Consider the following 25,086-nt stretch of genomic DNA (forward strand, 5'->3'; position numbering starts at 1 on the left):
TTCATAGCCTACCTATTTTAAATTAGCCATGCTGTGACAAATGAAGAAGGGTATTCCTATCTACTTGTATTTTTCTTTTGTTGTTGTTGAGACAGAGTCTCGCTTTGTTGCTCAGGCTGGAGTGCAATGGTGTGATCTTGGCTCACCGCAACCTCTGCCTCCCGGGTTCAAGTGATTCTCCTGCCTCAGCCTCCTGAGTAGTTGGGATTACAGGCATGCGCCTCCATGCCCGGCTAATTTTTGTATTTATAGTAGAGATGGAGTTTCTCCATGTTGGCCAGACTGGTCTCAAACTCCTGACCTCAGGTGATCCACCCTCCTCCGCCTCCCAAAGTGTTGGGATCACAGGCGTGAGCCACCACACCTGGCCTCTGCTTGTATTTTCTAAGGCTGCCATAACACATCACCTCAAATTTGGTGGCTTAAAACAACCAAAATTCATTGTCTCACAATTGTGGAGGCCAGAAATCTGAAACCATTATCATGAAGTCGAGGTGCTGGAAGAGCCACACTCACTGCAGAGGCTCTAGTGGAAACTGTTTCTTGACTCTTACAGCTTGTGGTGACTGTTGACATCCCTCAGCTTGTGGCTCTGTGGTTCCAGCCTCTGCCTTTGTGGTCGCATTGCCTCCTCTTCCCCTTCTGTGTGTACCAAAGCTCTCTCTGCCTCTTTTTTTTTTTTGAGACAAGGTCTTGCTCAAGCAATCCTCCCACCTCAACCTTCCTAGTAGCTGGGAATGCTAGCGTGTGCTGCTGTTCCTGGCGTAGCGCTCCTATCTTTGAAGACCTCCCTCTGGTTTCTAGCAAAGTCCAGATTTGTCAGTATCGTATACAGGGTCTGCCATGGCCTGCTCCCTGTCTGCTTTTCCACTCTCATTTCTCCTGTCTCCCTTTCCTTCCTAGAAGACTCTTCCTCTCCCATTTTCTTGAGTTCAAGCATCCCTTCCTGTTGGAACCCTTCCTTACTTTTTCCATTCTGAGTTGAAGCCCTTTCCCTATGGTCCTGTAGCACTTTTGGTGAACTGATTTACAGCAGAATAGGTTTATAATCATTTGTTTGTGTGTCACTCCCACCAGACTGTAAAAGACTCAAGAGAAGGTATCATGTCGTGTGTAACTTTTATTCCCAAATGCCTATTATTGTGCCTGGCACACAATTCAGGCACCTGATTCACAGTTAAAAACCTGAGTTCAGATTCTAGCCTTATCACTTACCAGCCCTGTGAGCATGAGCTTAAGCTATCTAATATTTCTGGGTCTTTCAGTTTATGAAAGATAAGACACTTGCTTCAGGCTGTTCCTGGCTGTTAGTCTAACATAGTTGGGTATAATTTCTCTCTTCCCAGCAAACTGCCCTATGATGTGACCCCTGAGCAGGCTCTAGCTCATGAAGAAGTGAAGACACGGCTAGACAGCTCCATCAGGAACATGCGGGCTGTGACAGACAAGTTTCTCTCAGCCATTGTCAGCTCTGTGGACAAAATCCCGTGAGTGCCATCAGTTGTCATGACCCCCAGTAGAGCCCAGCAGTAAGTGCCTTTCTGCTCCTTGGCCCTTCTCACTAAGTTTTATCCATCCCGCAGTTATGGGATGCGCTTCATTGCCAAAGTGCTGAAGGACTCGTTGCATGAGAAGTTCCCTGATGCTGGTGAGGATGAGCTGCTGAAGGTAAGAATCTCATAGCCGGCAGACTCCTGCCCTTTGAGGACAAAGCTATAAAAGCAGGACTGACCATAGATCATTACTAACTGCCTAAGTGTAGGTTCTGGCAGTAGCTTACCACTGATTGTGAGCTTTTGAAAACATTTGTAATTGGTAAATGATACCTCTCTTAGGATGAAACACTTCCTATAGTTTGGCGCACAAACATCAAACAAGTAGAAAGATGGATTTTTCCTGTTTTCAGATGAGTTTCTTTGAGTCCTGTCTTTTCGCTGTAGTATTGTTCCCTCTGCTGGTGACCTGGCAAATAGTAGCAAGCACAATTATTTCTGCTAAGGCTGTTGCTGATAACTCTTTCTTACTCAGCTGTGCTCTTCTCTTTTCTTTTTTTTTAATCTGAATGCTTTTTTCTTCTCTCTCCTAGTTCTGTGCTTTCCTACAGTGAGGCCTCGATTCTAGACTTTCTGTTCAGGTGAATTAATTTTATTTCTTCTGAATGAAACTCTAGGGGAAATGCTGTGACTGTCCCTGAATTCTTCTGTGGAACAGATGTGTGTTAAGTGAATTTAATTTCAGAGGCATGAACTTGGCCTTTGAAGTCTGCAGCATGAGAATGTTGGGAGGTGGGATTACTCTATGCTGATTGGGTCATGTTAAGGAATTTAGCTATGTTTGTTCGCTTTTTATAAGGAAAACCCATCTACATGAAAGTACAAAGTGCATGTGGGTGACACCAGCCTTATTTGCTACCATGATATGTGAACAAAAGATGTCCTGAAATACTTAATAACAGACTTTAAGTGTATCATTTTTACCTTCTGAATCTGCTCTTTCATTAACTACTGGCAGTAGTTTTCAGTTCTGTTCTCATTGTTTTCCTGTATTGAACAAAGGGATATTTCATTTAGTTCCAGGCCATGAGAAAGAGTGTGTATATGTGCATGCGTGCATGTGTGTATGTATTTTTTATTTATTTTTTACTCATAGGACTGCATTTTCTGCTTTTCTTTGCTAGCAAAGTCATTTGTGGCTTACTTGGTGGTATGTCTTTTAATACCCATCTTTCTGTTTCATCTGTTCCAGATTATTGGTAACTTGCTTTATTATCGATACATGAATCCAGCCATTGTTGCTCCTGATGCCTTTGACATCATTGACCTGTCGGCAGGAGGCCAGCTTACCACAGACCAACGCCGAAATCTGGGCTCCATTGCAAAAATGCTTCAGCATGCTGCTTCTAATAAGATGTTTCTGGGAGATAATGCCCACTTAAGCATCATTAATGAATATCTTTCCCAGTCCTACCAGAAATTCAGGTAAGGGGAAAGGCACAAGTGCTTAAGAGAGTCTGTGGATGTATTTTTATCATTGAGGGGAAAGATAAGATTAAAAACCACCCCTCACTTTCCCTGACTGCCATATTGTAGAAGACATGTTTGATGTGCCCGGGACTCCAGAAGATGATCGATTTACTTTGAAGAGAATTTTCATATGAAATACATAGTAGTTAACACTTATGAAATAGATAGTAGTTAACATAAAAATAATGATGATTATGCATTTAGTACGTTGCCTTGTAATCAGAGAAGAATTGGAGAATGCTTTTAATTTTTGTAAATTAACATCTAGTTTTGAATGCTTCAGAGCAAAAATTTTTGTAAATTTTTGTAAATTAACATCTAGTTTTGAATGCTTCAGAGCACTGTCTTAGAGATAGAATTGGTTCTCCTAATGGTGCCTGAGAACTGTTTTAAATCATGGTGCAATGGTTCTTAAGGGTAAAACTGAAACTACAAACTAGGTGGAGAAAGAAGTTATTAGAGCCAGTATCCCAAGGTTGTCAAGCACAGCAAACACACAGCACTTTCTCTTGAAGTAACTTGACTGGCTTCTGTTTGCACTCATTGTGTGATAGGTTTGTGAAATGTCCTCTTGCCAACTTCTCATGCGTATGTCCCTTTTTGGGGGGCTGCTTCCTGTGCTTATTTCAGACGGTTTTTCCAAACTGCTTGTGATGTCCCAGAGCTTCAGGATAAATTTAATGTGGATGAATACTCTGATTTAGTAACCCTCACCAAACCAGTAATCTACATTTCCATTGGTGAAATCATCAACACCCACACTGTAAGTATTTTTCTTTAATTACTTAATTTCATTATCCTTAATTATTATCCCTGGCTGCTGGTTATCATCTCTGGTAGCCAGGTGTCTCACCTTCCTGTGATCTAACTGACAGTGCATCTCCTTGATGTCTCTTTTTTTGCTTGTTATTCTTTTTTATTTATTTATTTAGAGACGGAGTCTCACTCTGTCGCCCAGGCTGGAGTGCAGTGGCGCAATCTCGGCTCACTGCAACCTCCGCCTACCAAGTTCAAGCAATTTGCCTGCCTCAGCCTCCCTAGTAGCTGGGATTACAGGTGTGCACCACCATGCCCGGCTAATTTTTGTATTTTTAGTAGAGACAGGGTGTCATCATGTTGTCCAGGCTGGTCTTGAACTCCTGACCTCAGGTGATCTACCCACCTTGGCTTCCCAAAATGCTGAATTTACAGACATGAGCCACCGCGCCCAGCCATAGTGTTCTTTCTTACACAGGGCACATCTGAATCCTTTATGGCCATGAGATTAAGAGAGTACCAGTATTTCCTCTTCTTACATCATAACAAGTCATTCAGCAGAGCCCAGTGTGGTGCTTTATATATCATATTGTTTATTTGGGTTGATTTGCTTGTTGTTTCTTTGAATATAGGAACTTTGTTGGAATCTCTTTGTACAGATTATTGTTAGGCGTTCTAGGGAGGGATGGGCTGGAGAGTTGAATGTATAAATGGAGTTGATCATTGGTGTTTGCAGCTCCTGTTGGATCACCAGGATGCCATTGCTCCGGAGCACAATGATCCAATCCACGAGCTGCTAGACGACCTCGGCGAGGTGCCCACCATCGAGTCCCTGATAGGTAAAGGTCTAACTTTTTTTTTTTGAGACGGAGTCTCACTCTGTCACCCAGGCTGGAGTGCAGTGGCCGAATCTCAGCTCACTGCAAGCTCCGTCTCCCGGGTTTACGCCATTCTCCTGACTCAGCCTCCCGAGTAGCTGGGACTACAGGCGCCCGCCACCACGCCCGGCTAGTTTTTTTGGTATTTTTTTTAGTAGAGACAGGGTTTCACCGTGTTATGCAGGATGGTCTCGATCTCCTGACCTCGTGATCCGCCCGTCTCGGCCTCCCAAAGTGCTGGGATTACAGGCTTGAGCCACCGTGCCCGGCCTTAAAGTTCTAACTTTTGCCTGGAAGGTCAAAGGGGAACATGACAGAAAAGTGTAATTGTCACCTCCTCTGTTTTTTGCACTATACCAAACTCTGGATATACATTGAGAAACAAAATAGATGTGATCCTGATAGTTTCATAAGAGACAAAACAAAAACAACAACAACAACAAAAAAAGCCCAGATGTGATCACTATCTATAAAGAACTGGAGACAGAGGAAGAGATCATTTTAAATGCAGATACATACTGCCAGCGTGTGTTTAAAAAAAAAAAAAAAAAAAAAAAATTGCAGATACACAAATAATTACATAACTATAAATTAAAAGTCCCTCTAAAGGAAATAATTTTTTTTGTTTGTTTGTTATGAGACAGGGTCTCCCTCTGTTGCCCAGGCTGCAGTACAGTAGTGCAGTCATACCTCACTGCAGCCTCAAATTCCTAGGCTCAAGTGATCCTCCTGAGTTTTTGTTTTTGTTTTTGTTTTTGTTTTTGTTTTTTTTGAGACGGAGTCTCGCTCTGTAGCCCAGGCTGGAGTGCAGTGGCCGAATCTCAGCTCACTGCAAGCTCCCCCTCCCGGGTCCACGCCATTCTCCTGCCTCAGCCTCCTGAGTAGCTGGGACTATAGGCACCCGCCACCTCGCCTGGCTAGTTTTTTTTGTATTTTTTAGCAGAGACGGGGTTTCACCGTGTTAGCCAGGATGGTCTCGATCTCCTGACCTCGTGATCCACCCATCTCGGCCTCCCAAAGTGCTGGGATTACAGGCTTGAGCCACCGCGCCCGGCCCCTGTTTTTTGTTTTAATAGAGATGGGGTCTCACTATGTTGCCCAGGCTGGTCTCAAACTCCTGGCCTCAAGCCATCCTCCTCCTTTAGCCTTTCAAAGTGCTGGGATTGCAGGCCTGAGCCACTGCTCCCAGCCAGAAAGAATGCTTTGAGAGAGAATTGTGAAATTGTAATGTTGAAATAATTTCTTAAACATTTATGAAGTTATTATGGATCCTTTGCCTTTATCATTTGGCATAATATCTTATTTCTCAGTAAAAGTTGTTCTCGTCACACTGTACATGTTAGGTGATTCAAGTATTATCTTAGACTTGCATCATCTTTTTAATTTGTATTATTTCCCCCCAATATCTCCTCTTTATTACGCTGACTCTTTCCACCCTCCCAAAACTTCAGGGGAAAGCTCTGGCAATTTAAATGACCCAAATAAGGAGGCACTGGCTAAGACAGAAGTGTCTCTCACCCTGACCAACAAGTTCGATGTGCCTGGAGATGAGAATGCAGAAATGGATGCTCGAACCATCTTACTGAAGTGAGTATCAAAAGTAGGAAGAATGAAATGAATGTAATCCAAAGGTTTCTTGACCTTTGGAGAGGAACCTGCTGGGTCATACCTGAAATGACCATCCTGACCTCTCATACTTTTCGTAATCCCAGTCACCAATCACCTCGCATATTGTACTTGGCACAGGATTTTTCTGCCTTATTTTGCTAATATGCTACAATGAAATATAAATCTTGGAAATCCTAACCCTTGTACCTACTTATGGTATGGTTGGGTAAATAAGCCTAGTGCTTTGAGTACTGTGTGCTGGCAGTACTGTTTGTGCTGCTGCTGCTGCTGCGGTCCACTTGAGAGGAACTAGAACACTGGTAATATTTAAATGCTTCCCCCATCTTGTTTCAGTACAAAACGTTTAATTGTGGATGTCATACGGTTCCAGCCAGGAGAGACCTTGACTGAAATCCTGGAAACACCAGCCACCAGTGAACAGGTAAAATTTAGGGTCTAACATACTCCTTTGTTTGGTAGATAAGCTCTCCCGATAGGCACATGTCAGAGAAAGGAGGAGAGACACAAATAAGAGTTGGTAACCTAGGGGTGAGCGTGAATGTAACTGGGGGGCAGTGGTAGTTACAGCTCATCTGAGAAAGTTTTTGGTTCCATTGTGTCCATCCAGTATATCCGTCCCTTGGTATCCACAGGGGTTACTTTCCAGCACCCATTCCCCCCACCCCCAGCCAATACCAAAATCCATAGATGTTCAAGTCCCTTATATAAAATGGTGCAGTATTTGGCTGGGCGCGGTGGCTCACGCCTGTAATCCCAGCACTTTGGGAGGCCACGGCAGGCGGATCACAAGGTCAGGAGATCGAGACCATCCTGGCTAACACGTGAAACCCCATCTCTACTAAAAATACAAAAAATTAGCCGGGCGTGGTGGCAGATGCCTGTAGTCGCCCCTACTCAGGAGGCTGAGGCAGGAGAATGGCATGAACCCGGGAGGCGGGGCTTGCAGTGAGCCGAGATCATGCCACTGCACTGCAGCCTAGGCGACAGAGTGAGACTCCGTCTCAAAAATACTAATAATAATAATAAATAAATAAATAAATAAATAAATAAATAAATAAAATGGTATAGTATTTGCATATACTTACACACATTCTCCCATATACTTTAAATCCTCTCTAGACTACTTATAATACCTACTACAATATAAATGCTATGTAAATAGTTGTTACTGTATTTTTAAAATTTGTACTTTTTTATTGTTGTATTTTTTTTTCAAATAGTTTCAGGGTTGGTTGAAACCATTAATGTGTAGGGTTCACTGCAATTTATTGAATATTACATATTTGGAATTCTGTTACGTGCCGTGGTAGATAGAAGAAAAGTACAGAATGTGGCTCCTAAACTCAGTGAACTCGTGATCTTGTTGGGGAAATGTGACATGTATTCCTGAAACAGTGATGAAACCATTCAAAATTAACTATGATACTGACTAAAAAATAATAGAAGTTTCAGGAAAGAGTCCGGTGAAGCAATGCATTAGGAAGGCTTCCTAAAACAAGTGGAACTGGAGCCAGACGTATAAAGGTGGATAGGATTTGGGTGTGCATGTAAGACGAGAGGGCATTCGATGCAGGAGAGCGATGTGAACAAAAGTACAAAGGAGGGAAGAGCATGATGCGACCAGACTTCATGTCTAGAATGGAGCTGTGGGTGGAGGCGAGTAGTGAGAAATAAAACATGAGACCAAATTATTTAGAACTCACCAACTAGATGGGAATTTGGCACTGCAGAGATAAGAAATAAAGAACCTCTATAAGGTTCAAGACCGTTTAATGTTAATTAATTCAGCAATGCTGTGAGAGCAGATGGTGGTTAAGTCATCTAGGTGTGTGATAAGGTCCAGTGGGGTGGGCAGATGGGGGTTGGGACCTGGCATTATGTAGGGTTGGATGAGTCATGTCATATCTAAGACCTTTGTTTGTTTCTTTTTTAATTTGAGACAGAGTCTCACTCTCACCCAGGCTGGCCTGCAGTGGCGTGATCTTGGCTCACTGCAACCTCCACCTCCTGGGTTCAAGTGATTCTCCTGCCTCAGCCTCCCGCGTAGCCGGACTACAGGTGTGCACCACCACTCCTGGCTGATTTTTGTATTTTTGGTAGAGGCAAGGTTTCACCATGTTGGCCAGGCTGATCTCAAAAACTCTTGACCTCAGGTGACCCACCCCCTTGGCCTCTCAGAGTGCTGGGATTACAGGTATGAACCACTGTGCCTGGCCAGAAACCTCTGTTTCTCATTTGTCAAATAGGGAAAGTAAGTCAGGCCATTCATTTCCAAGTTTTAAGCATGGTAATCTGTTTCATTAAGTGACAACTTACCTAGAAGCCCAGTATATAAAGCAGGTACTCTGCTACTCTGCTAGCCAGGAATAAGACATCTGAAATCCAGCCCTATAGGACTCTGTGGTGCCTCTGGCAAACTCTTAAGGCTGCAGAGAGAACTATTTGGAAACCATTGTTTTAAATGAAGTCTCAGCTCTCAGTTGCTATGACTGATTACCGATTAGATATGTGTGAAAGGCAAGTAAGGATGTATAAACCAATACTTGAAACATGTTAAACCTAGAAAGAAATTTGAAATAAGGAAGGAGGAGCCCGTCTTCATTGAGAACCTAGTATGTGTTTGGTGCTCTCACCTCTGTTCTTTCATTTAATCCTTGCAACATTCCCATGAGTCGAGTCTTTTCGTCCTTATTTTACAGATGAGGAAACTAAAACCCTTACAGGTTAACTGGCCAAGATTATCAGCTTGTAGTGACAGAACCAGATGCAGATCCAGTTCTGTCTGCTTCCAGAGCTTATGCTCTTAACATTATGTGATGCAGAGTAGTCTTGACTTTAGAAGATAGGGGACTATTGGGAAAGGGAATTGCTCCAGTTAGGGGGAATTACAAGCTTGAAGTATAAGCCATCCCGAATGTAAACATCCCAGTGCAGACAGTTGAGAATATGGCACCAGAGCCATGGTCACAAAGATTTGGGATCTGTCAACACAGAGGCAGTCGTTGAAGTACTGAGAGGAAACAGAGAGAAATGGAAGTACAAAACAATGCATAGAGCAAGAACACAGTGCAGAGAAGATGAGCAAGGTGACAGAAAAGGCATTGGATTTTGGACAGGGTATGGTAATTGGTGATGAGAGCAGTAAAGAAGAAAGTGCTGGGCCGGGCGCGGTGGCTCAAGCCTGTAATCCCAGCACTTTGGGAGGCCGAGACAGGCGGATCACGAGGTCAGGAGATCGAGACCATCCTGGCTAACACGGTGAAACCCCGTCTCTACTAAAAAATACAAAAAACTAGCCGGGCGAGGTGGCGGGCGCCTGTAGTCCCAGCTACTCGGAGGCTGAGGCAGGAGAATGGCGTAAACCCGGGAGGCGGAGCTTGCAGTGAGCTGAGATCCGGCCACTGCAGTCCAGCCCGGGCTACAGAGCAAGACTCCGTCTCAAAAAAAAAAAAAAAAAAAAAAAAAAAAAGGAGGAAAGTGCTGGAATAATGAAACAGCAAGTATAGATCATATGTTAGACAGGGACAGACAATGGATGGTGACTGAAGGGAAGGGAAGGTGTTTCCCTGTTACTATTGGGGTGTCTGCAGCATGTTTGAAAGCAGAGGCAATGCTCGAGCGTGATTCCGCCAAATGGAAAGTGACAAAGTGACAAAAAGAATTAGCAAGGATTTACTAAGCGTTGCTCTTGTTGTGTTAGTATAGTTATAACATTTATACAGCTATGTTTTTAATAAAACTAAATGGCTTCCATGCCTCAAAATGTGGTAGAGAAAAATGACTTTGTAGCCGGTACAGTCCCGTCTTGGTGATTGTACCTGGAGTCCACCAAAGAAGCCCTAAGCAGTTGTGTGCTTTTTTTTTTTTTTTTTTTTTTTTTTTTTTTTTTTTTTTTTTTTGAGACAGAGTCTCGCTCTGTCGCCCAGACTGGAGTGCAGTGGCACGATCTCAGCTCACTGCAAGCTCCACCTCCTGGATTCACGCCATTCTTCCGCCTCAGCCTCCCCAGTAGCTGGGACTACAGGCGCCCACCGTGATGCCTGGCTAATTTTGGTTTTGTATTTTTAGTAGAGACAGGGTTTCACCATGTTAGTCAGGATGGTCTTGAACTCCTGACCTCGTGATCCGCCCACTTCGGCCTCCCAAAGTGCTGGGATTACAGGCATGAGCCACCGCACCTGGCCCAGTTGTGTGATTTTGTAGATATCATCTGTTCTAGGTGGAAAGAAGTGCCTCTGCTTCATGCAGTTTCTCATCTGTCACTTGGCAGGAGTCAGAGTTTGTTTCCTTCTGTTTCGAGGTTGGAGTTTAAGATCTGTATAAGTTCAGGTGCAGATGTGCTATATAAATTCAAGTTTAGGACTAGTGTGGTGAACTTGCTGAGAACTTCTTTTTCCCATCTGTAGGAAGCAGAGCATCAGAGAGCCATGCAGAGACGTGCTATCCGTGATGCCAAAACCCCTGACAAGATGAAAAAGTCAAAATCTGTAAAGGAAGACAGCAACCTCACTCTTCAAGAGAAGAAAGAGAAGATCCAGACAGGTTTAAAGAAGCTAACAGAGCTTGGAACCGTGGACCCAAAGAACAAATACCAGGAACTGATCAACGACATTGCCAGGGTACTGCATTTGGGGGACAGAGGGGAACTGGCCTTGTTCAAACCTGAGAGGCTCGAGAGACAGTAACTGTCCAGATAACAGCATAGCTTCAGTTCATGGGCAAATTAGTGCCCTCCTCTCTGAGAAACCATATCTGACTCTCCAGCATGAGGGCCTTGCCCGACCTGAGGTGGCTTATTCCATGGCCTAAATTACTAGGGAGAGGACCTGAACTAGAGCCTCCTATGACCTTAAAGAATTTGTCTTCAGCCTTAAAGAATTCTTCCAGATCTTTTTCATGATTACTGTGAAATATAAATTCACATCAAGCTGATGAAATCCTTGATTTGTATGAATCATCTCAAGCGAGGGGCTTTGGTGAAGACTAAGAGCTTAGGTGTTCTCTGCTGTTGCACTAAGATAATATTATGCACACCTGGGAACTGGTAGTTGATGTATTATAATTCTCTTTTTCTCCCTTTCCCAACAAAATAAATTTAAGAGGTCCAAACCAGCTTTGCAAGTAAATTCTAAAAATGTATAAGTCTAAATGTAATGCATTTCCCTGCTAGAAGATACAAATGGGGGAAGAAAATTTGAGATCTGAATTTCTCTGTTAATTTGTGAAAACAAATCTCAGCACTTTCGGAGACCAAGGCAGGAGGATCACTTGAGACCCCATCTCTACAAAAGGAAGTTTTTTAATTAGCCAGATATGATGGCATGTGCCTATAAGTCCCGGCTACTCTGGAGGCTGAAGTGGGAGGATCACTTGAGCCTGGGAAGCTGAGGCTACAATGAGCCATGATCTCAACCACTGCATACTCCAGCCTGGGCAACAGAGCAAGACTCTGTCTCAAAAAAATAAAAAAGTATGGAGTCATATTTAAGGCAGAGTTAAGCATTGCTGGGTTCTAGTGTGAAATGATAATCATTCAAGAAGTGCCTGATACCTGTCATTATTTTTCTAACTCTAATAATTATGTCTCAGGATATTCGGAATCAGCGGAGGTACCGACAGAGGAGAAAGGCTGAACTAGTGAAACTGCAACAGACATACGCTGCTCTGAATTCTAAGGCCACCTTTTATGGGGAGCAGGTGGATTACTATAAAAGCTATATCAAAACCTGCTTGGATAACTTAGCCAGCAAGGGCAAGTGAGTATTTTTTCTTTTTTAAAAATTGATGTCAGGGAAAAGAATTCGAGTGAGGAAAAAGCAGAGGCAACTGAAATGACGCTGGAAATTTTTGCTTAAAATACACTGGATCTATTTATTGCATTAGTCTTTTATTTTACCTCTAATCATTTGTATAATTGCCTGTTCCATTTGTTAGTGTATGATATAAATAGTGGGTGGGGGATTTCATGGATGCTTATCGCTAAGTATTCCTTTTGCAAAATATCTTCTTGGGGCCTGTCAAGGTGGCTCACACCTATAATCCCAGCACTTTGGGAGGCTGAGGTGGACGTGTCACTTGAGGTCAGGAGTTCAAGACCAGCCTGGTCAACATGGTGAAACCCCATCTCTACTAAAAATACACAAATTAGGTGGGCGTGGTGGCATATGCCTGTAGTCCCAGTTACTTGGGAAGCTGAGGCAGGGGAATTACCTGAACCTGAGAGACGGAGGTTGCAGTGAGCCAAGATCGCACCACTACACTCCAGCCTGGGCGACAGAGCCAGACTCTGTCTCAAAAAAAAAAAAGAAATCTTCTTGGTGCTAGAAATTAAAATCATGAAAGGAGATCATCTAGTGGTCCCAAAATCACTTAAGGAATATTATGCAAATTTGGATCCCCTTGCTGCTCTGTATTCTTTCTGAGGACAAGATCTCAGGCTCTGATTTTCTTCCTGGGTACTGAGGAAAGTCTGATCCAGCCTTCTTGGCATTGGCCGCCAGCTATCAGCATGCCCATTTTACAGGGAGGGAACTGAAAACCCAGAGACGTGGGTGATAAGAGCAGGTTTTACTTGTAGGGTAGTTTATTATTTATTCCTAACTTTTTATTTTAAGAGTTTTCAAATCTCACAAAGATGGAATGAATAGAACAGTAAGCACCCATATGCCCTTCACCTAGATTCACCCATTTCTAACATTTTGCCATATCTGCTTCCCATTTCTCTGGCTTGTGCACGTACTCTGTTTTTCTCTTTCTCCCTGGAAGACTCCCTGGGATCAGGCAGGGCTGATGGGAAGGGATGAAAAATAGGCCCACCTAACCCGGCTTGCAGAGCTGACTCCTGTGAGCTTTTGACGTGTTTCCATTGTTCTTTGTGTACTTCCTGACACAAGATGTTTCATGTTCAACCTGTAGTTTCCCCTCCCCAGGCCCAGAATGAACTGTTTTTCTAAGAATCCCTGGTTTCTTTGAATGAAGAATGGTATTTAGAAACCAAGATCTAGAACTGGGTGTGTTCACTGCTAGATTTGTCATGGCCTCCAGGCCTTCTAAGCAGGCAGACCTAGATACTCATTTTTTTTAATGCTGCATATTATTCCATTATACAGATAGATATAACAATTTACTTAAGCAGTTCTCCATTGATGAACATTTGTTTCCAGTTGTTTGTTATTATTTTTTAAATTCTGCAGCAAATAATCTCTTGTACTTATGTCATTTTGCAGATGTGGGCATGTTTCTGAAGTTACCACTTTTTGCCTTGATTATCCTAATAGCCTCCTAACCTGTTTCTTTTTCCTTATTCTCGTTCATCTGTAATTGCTGTGCTGGCTTAAATGCTTTTAAAAAGTATTTATTTGATATTATTTTTATTTTTTCCCTACACAGCTGAGGGGCTTAGAGTAACTCCTTTGCTGCAGGGATTCAGTACCATTCCCTCAGGCTGGCATATGAAGCTCTCATAGTTACTTGTTAGGAACTGAAGTTCCCAGAAGGACATGGGAGGATTAAGACACTGTTAAATTCATGGGAGTGTTCTCAAATATAATTTAGACTAAAAATAGAAGCAATTTAGTAATCTTTCCCCTGTTTTGCAGAGATATTGCTTAGGCTAATTCTAACATTTGTTTGCCATTTTAGAGTTGGTATGTTACTTATGCTTATGTCTGGAAGTTTGGTTTCTGACCTTGTTTCCTTCAGTTACCAATGATAAAGATTCAGAATAGATGGTTACTTGTAGAAAGTGACATGATGTGATTTTTACAGAGTCTCCAAAAAGCCTAGGGAAATGAAAGGAAAGAAAAGCAAAAAGATTTCTCTGAAATATACAGCAGCAAGACTACATGAAAAAGGAGTTCTTCTGGAAATTGAGGACCTGCAAGTGAATCAGTGAGTCTTTGCTTTTTGTTTTATAAGTTGATTTTTATTTCTACATTTATCACATCTTTGCCTTTTTGTCTTTATTTCTCTTTTCTGGATGGTTACTTTTAATATTTTTTATGTATTTATATATTTTTATGTGTAGAATTAGGCCTCATACTCAGAGTTAATTTGTCATAAAAGAGTTTTTCTTTTTTTTTTTTTTTTTTTTTTTTTTTGAGACGGAGTCTTGCTCTGTAGCCCGGGCTGGACTGCAGTGGCCGGATCTCAGCTCACTGCAAGCTCCGCCTCCCGGGTTTACGCCATTCTCCTGCCTCAGCCTCCCGAGTAGCGGGGACTACAGGCGCCCGCCACCTCGCCCGGCTAGTTTTTTGTATTTTTAGTAGAGACGGGGTTTCACCGTGTTAGCCAGGATGGTCTCGATCTCCTGACCTCGTGATCCGCCCGTCTCGGCCTCCCAAAGTGCTGGGATTACAGGCTTGAGCCACCGCGCCCGGCCAAAAGAGTTTTTCTTTTCCTTGTTTGTAGAACCTTTGTCTCAGGTCATGTTCACTTCTTTGGGTCTGATCTTAATTTTTCCTCATTAAAGCAGGAAGCCACTCCTTGGATTTCTTCTGTTTCTGAACCAAGAATAAATTAAGAGTAACAATAAGAGGAGTTTGCTTTATTCCACTTACAGCTAGGAACCAGGCACTTAACCTTCATTTTCTTTTCTGGGAAGTATCAGCTTGCTTTGCATGTGGTTCATGGACCTGACATGTCATCCTCCCATAGATCCTGGGCCCAGCCTCATTAGCAAGCATTTATTAAGCATCTGCTCAGTCAGCCCTGTGACCTCAGGCTACTGATCTTTCCCTTCTTGTGTCTGGGGGAAAAAAAAAAACTTTTAAAAAAAGAACTTTTACATTTTTCTGATTCTAAAATAATATGTATTCATTATTAAACTTTGAAGATACAGTAAAGCATAAAAAAGAAAACACCTGTAATTTCACAAGCCAGAGATAACCAGGGAAATCATTTTAATGTATTTTTTTTCTATTCACATAAAGATTATCCACAACTCACCCACTTATTTATCTAACTACTTTATATATATATATTTTTTTTGTTCTTCTTCTTCTCCCCCCCCCTTTTTTTTTTTTTTTGACGGAGTCTCTTTGTCACCCAAGCCGGAGTATGGTGGCGCGATCTCAGCTCACTGCAACCTTGGCCTCCAAGGTTCAAGCAATTCTCCCACCTCAGCCTCCCAATTAGGTGGGACTACAGGCATGCATCACCACACCCAGCTAAGTTTTTGTATTTTCAGTAGAGGTGGGGTTTCACCGTGTTAGCCAGGATGGTCTTGATCTCCTGACCTCGTGATCCTCCCATTTCAGCCTCCCAAAGTGCTGGAATTACAGGCCTTTTTTTGGAGGGGGAACAGTCTCTCTGTGTAGCCTAGGCTGGAGTGCAGTGGCATAATCTCGGCTTACTGCAACCTCCAGCTCACTGTAACCTCCACCTCCCAGGTTCAAGTGATTCTCCTGCCTCAGTCTCCCGAGTAGCTTGGATTACAGTTGCCTGCCACCACATCCAAATAATTTTTGTATTTTTAGTAGAGACAGGGTTTCACCATGTTGGCCAGGCTGGTCTCAAACTCCTGATCTTAAGCTGATCTGCCCTCCTCAGCTTCCCAAAATGCTGGGAGGATTATAGGGATGAGCCATTGCACCCAGCCTAAAATAACTACTTAATATTTTTTAACACAAACTGGGACAATACTGTTTATGGTCATGTATCCAACATTTTTCTTATAACATTATGCTGTGAGCATTTTTTATATTCATTGAAAGCATCCTTTTTAATGGGTACATAATTTTTAAATTTTTTTCTAGAGACAGAGTCTTGCTGTGTCACCTAGGCAGGAGTGCACTGGCATGATCACAGCTCACTGCAGCCCTAACCTCCTGGGCTTAAGAGATCCTCCCACCTTAGCCTCCCATGTAGCGGGGACCATAGGCATGTACCACCATACCCAACTAATTATATTTTGTAGAGACAGGGTTTCACTTTGTTGCCCAGGCTAGTCTTGAACTCCTGGGCTCAAGCAGTCCTCCTGCCTTGTCCTCCCAAAGTGCTGAGATTACAGGCATGAGTCAATATTGCCCTTCTTTTTGTCATTATTTTCCAGTACTGTTCAAGTGCCTACCTCTATTTGCCTTTCTTTCTTCTTTTTAATTTGCTTCTATGGGTTTAGAAACTAAATAGCCAACTAAATCTGATAAAATTATTTATCACTTAAGATAAATCTCTTTAAGGAATAACCCGTGAGGCATTCCAGTTGAATAAAATGCATGTATGTTTCAGTGCATGGGTTTTTGTGGCTTCTCCTTTAACTCTCAGTAACCCTTTTGCATCTTTCATGGTTCTCAGCCCTGTTCGTAACAGGTAAGGTAGCTCCATAGTTGAGTTCTGGAAATCTGGGGCGCTATACTTTGATCACCCAGAGAATGCCTTAATCCCTTTTTTTTTTTTTTTTTTTTGGAGACAGAGTCTTGCTCTGTCACCAGGCTGGACTGCAGTGGCACTATCTCAGCTCACTGCAACCTCTGGCTCCCGGGTTCAATCAATTCTCCTGCCTCATCCTCCTGAGTAGCTGGGACTACAGATGCATGCCACCACACCCAGCTAATTTTTGTATTTTTAGTAGAGACGGGATTTTACCATGTTGGCCAGGATGGTCTCGATCTCTTGACCTTGTGATCCACCCGCCTCGGTCTCCCAAAGTGCTGGGATTACAGATGTGAGCCATTGTGCCCGGCTGCATAACCCCTTTTCCTTTTGGCTTCCTAAAATTTCCTGGCAGGTAACATGTGAATGAGTGATAACTTAAATATTTTTAATAATAACAATTTATCTTTGGTAATACTGAGTGTGCTTATGTACACAGTACCTACTCTTTCTAGAAAAACCTCCTCCCTTGGTGCTTTTTATACTGACCCCCTTTTGTTTATTTACTTCTCCCAGTCCTCAAACATGCATGTATTCAAACACACATACCATCTCCTTCCACCCCAGTTTCCTGTTTTCTCCTTTTATCATTAGGTTTCATTTTTGGCCATGTGGAAGTGAAGAGAATTACTATGATGTCATCCCTTCACAGGCCACTTGTGGCACTCCTCAGTGGTTCCTCTTTTATAGGATGCAAGTGCTGCAGGCAGAGAGAGGTTGCCATTCCTCTCTCCAAGTCCCAGAGCAGATGGTACTTAGGTGTGGCAATCCGTGCTGCTTCAGGTGCAGAAGTACTTTTGACCTGTATTTTCTACCCCTTTTCACCCTTGAAGACTTGGTTCATCTCCTTTCCCCATTTCACAGAATATTTTTATATGAGAACATAAAAACCATACCCTTATGATGTTATCTTTCAACAGGTTTAAAAATGTTATCTTTGAAATCAGTCCAACAGAAGAAGTTGGAGACTTTGAAGTGAAAGCCAAATTCATGGGAGTTCAAATGGAGACTTTTATGTTACATTATCAGGTGGGTATGCACCAGCAGGAACCAAAAGCTTTCTGGATGAGATTCTTGTCCAAGTAGGAGAACTAGATAAAGAGGAGACTCATCTGAGGAAAGCTGTCTACATTCAGCAGTGAGCTAGGCTCCACACTGTGGGGAAACAAGCTGAGTGTTGCAGCATGTCTGGTTTGGTGTGTACACTCTGGAGAGCTTTTGCAGATGTAAATCTTCAGAAAACGTTTATCTGAAGCTTCCACTTAGTGCTGCCACTAAATTGAGCTGATACCTTGGACTTGAACAAAATGCGTAAGTACACATGCTGACATTGCAAAATTGTAAGTCCACTCAGTAGCTTGAAATTTTTTTCTCATTTTGATTTGATGTAGGTACTTACAGGTTAGATGCACCTCTGAGTACCTACATCAAATCAAAATGAGAAAAAAATTTCAAGCTACTGAGTGGACTTACAATTTTGCAAGTCCACTCAGTAGCTTGAAATTTTTTTCTCATTTTGATTTGATGTAGGTACTTACAGGTTAGATGCACCTCTGGCCGGGCGCGGTGGCTCAAGCCTGTAATCCCAGCACTTTGGGAGGCCGAGACAGGCGGATCACAAGGTCAGGAGATCGAGACCATCCTGGCTAACATGGTGAAACCCCGTCTCTACTAAAAAATACAAAAAAACTAGCCAGGCGAGGTGGCGGTGCCTGTAGTCCCAGCTACTCGGGAGGCTGAGGCAGGAGAATGGCGGGAACCTGGGAGGCGGAGCTTGCAGTGAGCTGAGATCCGGCCACTGCACTCCAGCCTGGGCGACAGAGCCAGACTCTGTCTCAAAAAAAAAAAAAAAAAAGATGCACCTCTGACAAGGTGTGTGTAAAGTTTATGTTTGTAAACCACATCCTATCTTAAATCCAAAAAGAACTCCAGAGTAATTCATTTTTACAGCATAAAGATCCCTAAGTTTTATTTTGAAATAATCTGATTTTTACACGTTAAAAAATAGCAGGGCATTGAGAGGATTCCTAGGTGATGTCCAGACTCCTTTAGCTTTGTGTGTGTGGCACCGGTTAGTCTGCTCCTGTCTCCTTTCTTGCACTGCTTCACACAGCCACGCCCTGCCAGCCCGGGCAGGTGCCTTCCTATGAATGTGCATTTGGGCTTCTGCTCATGCTGCCCTCCCTCCCCTCCCCTGCCTTCCAAACCCGCCCCTTTTGTTCCTCCATCATTTGTCAAGTACTTCCATGTGTGTACCTCCCCCAGCCAAGTCATAATAGGTGGTGTCCCCTTCGCTTCTGTAGCCCTTGCAGACATCCTCTGTTTACAGTAGGTGTTGACTTACTTCCCCTCTCCCCACTAAAGCCATAAAGTCCTTAAGGACAGGGAGCATTTCTTAGTCATCTTCGTTTCCTTCTCAGTGACCAGTAGACCATTAAAACATGTTAGGTAAACAAATGTGAAATGATTTTATGATGCATACAGCTAACCGAAATACTTCCACCAAAAAAAAAAGGAACCTCTTATTCCCTCAGTTTCATCAAATTATTATTGTTTTAATTTTAAAATTTTGGCCGGGCGCAGTGGCTCATGCCTGTAATCCCAGCACTTTGGGAGGCCGAGACGGGCGGATCACGAGGTCAGGAGATCGAGACCGTCCTGGCTAACCTGGTGAAACCCCGTCTCTACTAAAAAATACAAAAAACTAGCCGGGCAAGGTGGCGGGCGTCTGTAGTCCCAGCTACTCAGGAGGCTGAGGCAGGAGAATGGCGTAAACCCGGGAGGCGGAGCTTGCAGTGAGCTGAGATCCGGTCACTACACCCCAGCCTGGGTGACAGAGCGAGACTCCCGTCTCAAAAAAAAAAAAAAAAAAATTTAAAATTTTTTTATTTTATTTACATGGAGTTATCAGAACATATTTTTATTTTAAAATGTTTTAACCAAATTGTGTTAGGCCAACCAGTCTGCCTATAGTAATTTATTAATTTATGTACAAATTCATTAAATGTGGGGTGACTGCCAGGTGTGGGGTATTATGTTAGGCACAGGTGCCAGCAGCCTTCATGGAGCTGCTAGGATTTTTCCAGCAGATGATTGAACTTGTGGGGTCCTTTCTTTTTTTGCGGTTGGGTGGGGGAGCGGCGGAGTCTCACCCTGTCGCCCAGACTGGAGTGTAGTGGTGTGATCTCCACTCACTACAACCTCCACCTCCTGGGTTCAATTGATTGTCCCGCCTCAGCCTCCTGAGTGACTGGGATTACAGGTGCGCACCATCACGCCCGGCTAATTTTTTTTTATTTTTTGAGACAGAGTTTCGCTCTTATTGCCCAAGCTGGAGTGCAATGGCACAATCTCGGCTCACTGCAACCTCCACCTCCCGGGTTCAAGTGACTCTCCTGCCTCAGCCTACTGAATAGCTGGGAATACAGGCACGCGCCACCACACCGGATGCCCAGCTAATTTTTGTATTTTTAGTCGAAACAGGGTTTTACCATGTTGGCCAGGCTGTGATCCACCTGCCTCAGCCTCCCAAAGTGCTGGGATTACAGGCGTGAGCCACCGCACCCGGCCTTGTGGGGTCCTTTCAAGCCTTTTGACCCTTGCTTTCTCATCACCATTTTTCTAAAGTTTAGAAGTGAGAATGCTCAGATTTCTTAAACTTGTTCAGGACAATGGCGAAAGTAACAGGAAAAGCAAGAGCATTGCAGTCAGATCTGGATTTACCACATCCATCTCTGTCCTGTGGTGCAAGTCATTTAACATCTCTGAGCCTCGATAGCTCATCTTTAAAGTTAGGATGATCGCACCTCATAAAAATTTTTGTGAAGACTTTTAAAAGATGCTATATAATGTGCTTACACAATGCCAAGCACATGGCAGACACCTAATAAAACATCAAGTTCTCTCCTTTCCCCTTGCCTTCAGGATAGAAAGTTTTCTCATGTTGCCGGGCGCGGTGGCTCAAGCCTGTAATCCCAGCACTTTGGGAGGCCTAGGCGGGCTGATAATGAGATCAGGAGATCGAGACCATCCTGGCTAACACGGTGAAACCCCGTCTCTACTAAAAATACAAAAAATTAGCCGGGCGTGTGTTGGGCGCCTGTAATCCCAGCTGCTGGGGAGGCTGAGGCGGGAGAATGGCATGGACCCAGGAGGCGGAGCTTGCAGTGAGCTGAGATTGCCCCACTGCACTCCAGCGTGGGTGGCAGAGCGAGACTCCGTCTCAAAAAAAAAAAAAAGACAGTGTTCTCATGTGGAATAGAAATTAAGAATCTAGCAGATAGTATTGAGGTGACATTACTAGCCTTGTCTCATTTCCCATGCTTAGTATATTTTATTCTAGGTTTAATCTTCACCTTTTCCAGATTTATTAAAACTAGTGACCCATAACGCGGATGAAATGGGAGAATGTCATTGTGACTTCTGAAATCAAAAGCTTAGGTGTGTGTGGCAACTGAACATGTTTCTTTTTCTTTACATGTATGATGAATTTTGATATGAACAACATGACTTCCTAACTCCAAATAACCAGAAGAGCCCCTTGGCCAGTGCGCCCTATTGCTCCAGCTCTCAGGCTGGTTGTGCAGTGGGTAGTTTCCTAGCTAGGAACTTTTCTTTCACCCCAGTTCACATCTGGCACACAAGGCAGGCCTCAGTCCATCTGGAGCCCTCCCTACATTGTGTCCTTTTTCCTTGTTCCACAGACTTGATTAACTGTCAAAATGTTTTGTTTTGTTTTGTTAATAGGACCTGCTGCAGCTACAATATGAAGGAGTTGCAGTCATGAAATTATTTGATAGAGCTAAAGTAAATGTCAACCTCCTGATCTTCCTTCTCAACAAAAAGTTCTACGGGAAGTAATTGATCATTTGCTGCCAGCCCAGAAAGATAAAGGAAAGAAGCACCTCACAGCTCCTTTCTAGGTCCTTCTTGACTCATTGGAAGCAAAGACCTAGCCCACAACAGCGCCTCAGTCTGATACACTCCCGATGCCACATTTTTAACTCCTCTCGCTCTGATGGGACATTTGTTACCCTTTTTTCATAGTGAAATTGTGTTTCAGGCTTAGTCTGACCTTTCTGGATTCTTCATTTTCTTCCATTACTTAGGAAAGGGTGGAAACTCCACTAAAATTTCTCTGTTGCTACAGTCTTAGAGGTTGCATTACTATATTGTAAGCTTTGGTGTTTGTTTTAATTACCAATAGGGATGGTAGGATTCAAATTTTTGTCATTTAGAAGTGGAAGCCATTAGCACCAATGACATACATACAGGATGCACAACTAAAATGTCATGTTATTAACAGTTATTAGGTTGTCATTTAAAAGTAAAGTTCCTTTATATTTCTGTCCCATCAGGAAGATTGAAGGATATGGGGAATCATTGGTTATCTTCCATTGTGTTTTTCTTTATGGACAGGAGCTAATGGAAGTGATGGTTGTATGTTCAAAGGAAGCATTTCTAGAAAAAAGGAGATACTGTTTTTAAATTTCATCATCAAACTTGGGCAGTTCTGTTTGTGTAACTCCCCGACTAGTGGATGGGAGAGTCCCATTGATAAAATTCAGCTACTTAGATAAATTTGGAATGGGTTGAGTCATCTGCCTGTTTATGTTGGTGCACAGAGATTGACTTGATTCAAAGAGACAATTCACTCCATCCCTATGGCAGAGGAATGGGTTAGCCCTAGTGTAGAATGTCATTGTTTTTAAAACTGTTTTATATCTTAAGAGTGCCTTATTATAGATGTATGTCTTAAAAATGTGGGTGATAGGAATTTTAAAGATATATATAATGCATCAAAAGCCTCAGAATGAGAAAAGGTTTTTTAAAATGGTTTATCTGTATATCTGAACTCTTGAAACTTATAGCTAAAACACTAGGATTTATCTGCAGTGTTGCAGAGATAATTCTGCCTTAAATTGTCTAAAACATAAAACCAGCCAACCTATGTTACACATGAGATTAAAACCAATTTTTCTCCCATTTTTTCTCCTTTTTTCTTTTGCTGCCCACATTGTACCTTTATTTTATGAGCCCCAGTTTTCTGGGCTTAGTTTTTTAAAAAAATCAAGTCTAAACATTGAATTTAGGAAGCTTTTGTTCTTAGATAAAAAGTCATATACTTTTAAAAAAAAAAACAAAAACTTTTTCCAGGAAAATATATTGAAATCATGCTGCTGAGCCTCTATTTTCTTTGATGTTTTGGTTCGGTATTCTTTTATAAATTTTTAGCATTTAAAATTCAGTGATGTATATTAAGCCAATAAACTGCTTTAATGAATAACAAACTATGTGGTGTGTCCCTATTACAAATGCATTTGGAGAAGTATTTTTACGGGACTCTACTCAGGTCCATGGTTACAGCCCACAGGGAGGCGTGGAGTGCCTGGAAGGATTCGCCACTACCCAGACCTTGTTTTTTGTTGTATTTTGGAAGACAGGTTTTTTAAATAAACATTTTCCTCAGATTAAAAGATAATGCTGTTAACAACTAGCATTGCCTCAAAAACTGGGGCCAGCCAAAGTGTGTCAGCCCTATTTCCTTAAAAGAGGCTGTCAATCCCAAAGGCCACATCCAAGACAGGCAGTCATGAGCAGAGTTTAGAGCGCCTATAATAAAATGCGGCAGTTACTTTTAAGGACTATAGCTCCCTCAACATGACTGCTAATGCAGAATAGTGTAAAATGCACTTCAAGAATGTTGATGATGATGATGATACAGAATTGTGGCTTTAGTAGCATAGAAGATGCCCCAACAAACTCATGGTGTTGAAACCACGCAGTTCTCATTACTGTTACTTATTAGCTGTAGCATTCTCTGTCTCCTCTCTCTCCTCCTTTGACCTTCTCCTCAACCAGCCATCATGACATTTACCATGAATTTACTTCCTCCCAAGAGTTTGGACTGCCCATCAGATTGTTGCTGCACACAGTTGCCTTTGTATCTCTGTATGAAATAAAAGGTCATTTGTTCATGTTTGTGTTTTTCTCGGTTTCATTGTTAACAGTTTGCCAAACACCTTGACTAGAGTGAGATGTAATAGTTAAAACCACAACAGCAAACAACCCCTTTTAAAGGAGAAAACAAGTCCACCATCAAATCACTGAGTGTCTCAAAGTGATTTTTAATATGTGAATTTGTGACTTTAGCCTTTTTCATGAATATGCTTAAGTTATCTTCACCATAAAAAGAAGGGGGTTGTGGGAAGCAAACATTACATGTCACTCAGCTCTGATTGACAAACGGTAGAAAGTTTAAAATCGCAACAGCATTTAACCTTTGTTGACCTGAGCACATAGAGTGTGCCCCTTACGGAATTTCTATGTTACATGCAAGTCACCAGAAAAGACTAGGGGATGTGAGTGTGGAAAAAGTAAACCACGGCAGTAATAAAAGGTGCCGGCGTAGTGGCTCACGCCTGTAATCTCAGCACTTTGGGAGACCAAGGCGGGCAGATCACCTGAGGTCAGGAGTTTTAGGACCAGCCTGGCCAACGTGACGAAACCCCTACTAAAAATACAAAAATTAGCTGGGTGTGGTGGCGTGTGCCTGTAATCCCAGCTACTCGGGAGGCTGAGGTAGGAGAATCGCTTGAAGCTGCAGGTGGAGGTTGCAGTGAGCCAAGATTACAGCACTGCTCTCCAGCCTGGGAGACAGAGCGAGACTCCATCTCAAAAAAAAAAAAAAAAAAAAAAAGAGGCTTCCTTGTTAGAGGGCCGCCTTATTTAAACATATACACATGCACATAAGTATCCTATTGTGTTGGTAAACTGTGGCCAGACTATATTGGAAAATTAATGACAGGTTGAAATAAGGGGAGAAACGGAATAATTCTAAAATTAGGGAAAATGAAAAATTGGAGGTAATGATTTGTGCGAGGGGCTGGAGATGACCCCATGCACCTCTGAGGAAGAGTGAGGGGGAAAGCATGGCTCTCCTGGTGGGACTCTGTGGAAGGTACCCTTCTGAGCCCCACATTTCTCATTCTGAAATGGAAAGGATGCTGTCTAGTAGCTTTGTTATTGAAACCTGAAATGTTTTAATAACGTGCTCTATATTGTACTGCAAAGAAACCAAGGGAGTTAGAAAAGTGCTTATCAGGACCGGGTGTGGTGGCTCACGCCTGTAATCCCAGCACTTTGGGAGGCCAAAGCGAGTGGATCAGAAGGTCAGGAGATCGATCGAGACCATCCTGGCCAACACGGTGAAAATCCGTCTCTACTAAAAATACAAAAAACATTAGCTGGGCGTGGTGGCGCATGCCTGTAGTCCCAGCTACTCGGGAGACTGAGGCAGAATTGTTTGAACCTGGGAGGCGGAGGCTGCAGTGAGCCGAGATCGCGCCACTGCACTCCAGCCTGGGCGACAGAACGATACTGTCTCAAAAAAAAAAGTGCTTATCGGCCGGGCGCGGTGGCTCACGCCT

General features: G+C 42.9%; 1 protein-coding gene across 1 annotated transcript in view; it reads left to right on the plus strand.

Moving 5' to 3' along the window:
- IQGAP1 (IQ motif containing GTPase activating protein 1) overlaps positions 1 to 23,634 on the plus strand; it is a 115,566-nt gene extending 91,932 nt beyond the window's left edge. Inside the window, exons 27-38 of the mRNA XM_007990469.3 lie at positions 1,347 to 1,487; positions 1,584 to 1,668; positions 2,746 to 2,978; positions 3,654 to 3,786; positions 4,516 to 4,618; positions 6,109 to 6,244; positions 6,620 to 6,707; positions 10,693 to 10,905; positions 11,876 to 12,042; positions 14,054 to 14,176; positions 17,578 to 17,686; positions 21,404 to 23,634. Of these exons, the coding sequence (XP_007988660.2) occupies positions 1,347 to 1,487; positions 1,584 to 1,668; positions 2,746 to 2,978; positions 3,654 to 3,786; positions 4,516 to 4,618; positions 6,109 to 6,244; positions 6,620 to 6,707; positions 10,693 to 10,905; positions 11,876 to 12,042; positions 14,054 to 14,176; positions 17,578 to 17,686; positions 21,404 to 21,517 (1,645 nt within the window). The 3' untranslated portion in view covers positions 21,518 to 23,634. The remainder of the gene's footprint in view (positions 1 to 1,346; positions 1,488 to 1,583; positions 1,669 to 2,745; positions 2,979 to 3,653; positions 3,787 to 4,515; positions 4,619 to 6,108; positions 6,245 to 6,619; positions 6,708 to 10,692; positions 10,906 to 11,875; positions 12,043 to 14,053; positions 14,177 to 17,577; positions 17,687 to 21,403) is intronic.
- Positions 23,635 to 25,086: the final 1,452 nt, after the last annotated feature.

Source organism: Chlorocebus sabaeus, chromosome 29, assembly GCF_047675955.1.
Source record: "Chlorocebus sabaeus isolate Y175 chromosome 29, mChlSab1.0.hap1, whole genome shotgun sequence".
Classification (NCBI taxonomy): domain Eukaryota; kingdom Metazoa; phylum Chordata; class Mammalia; order Primates; family Cercopithecidae; genus Chlorocebus; species Chlorocebus sabaeus.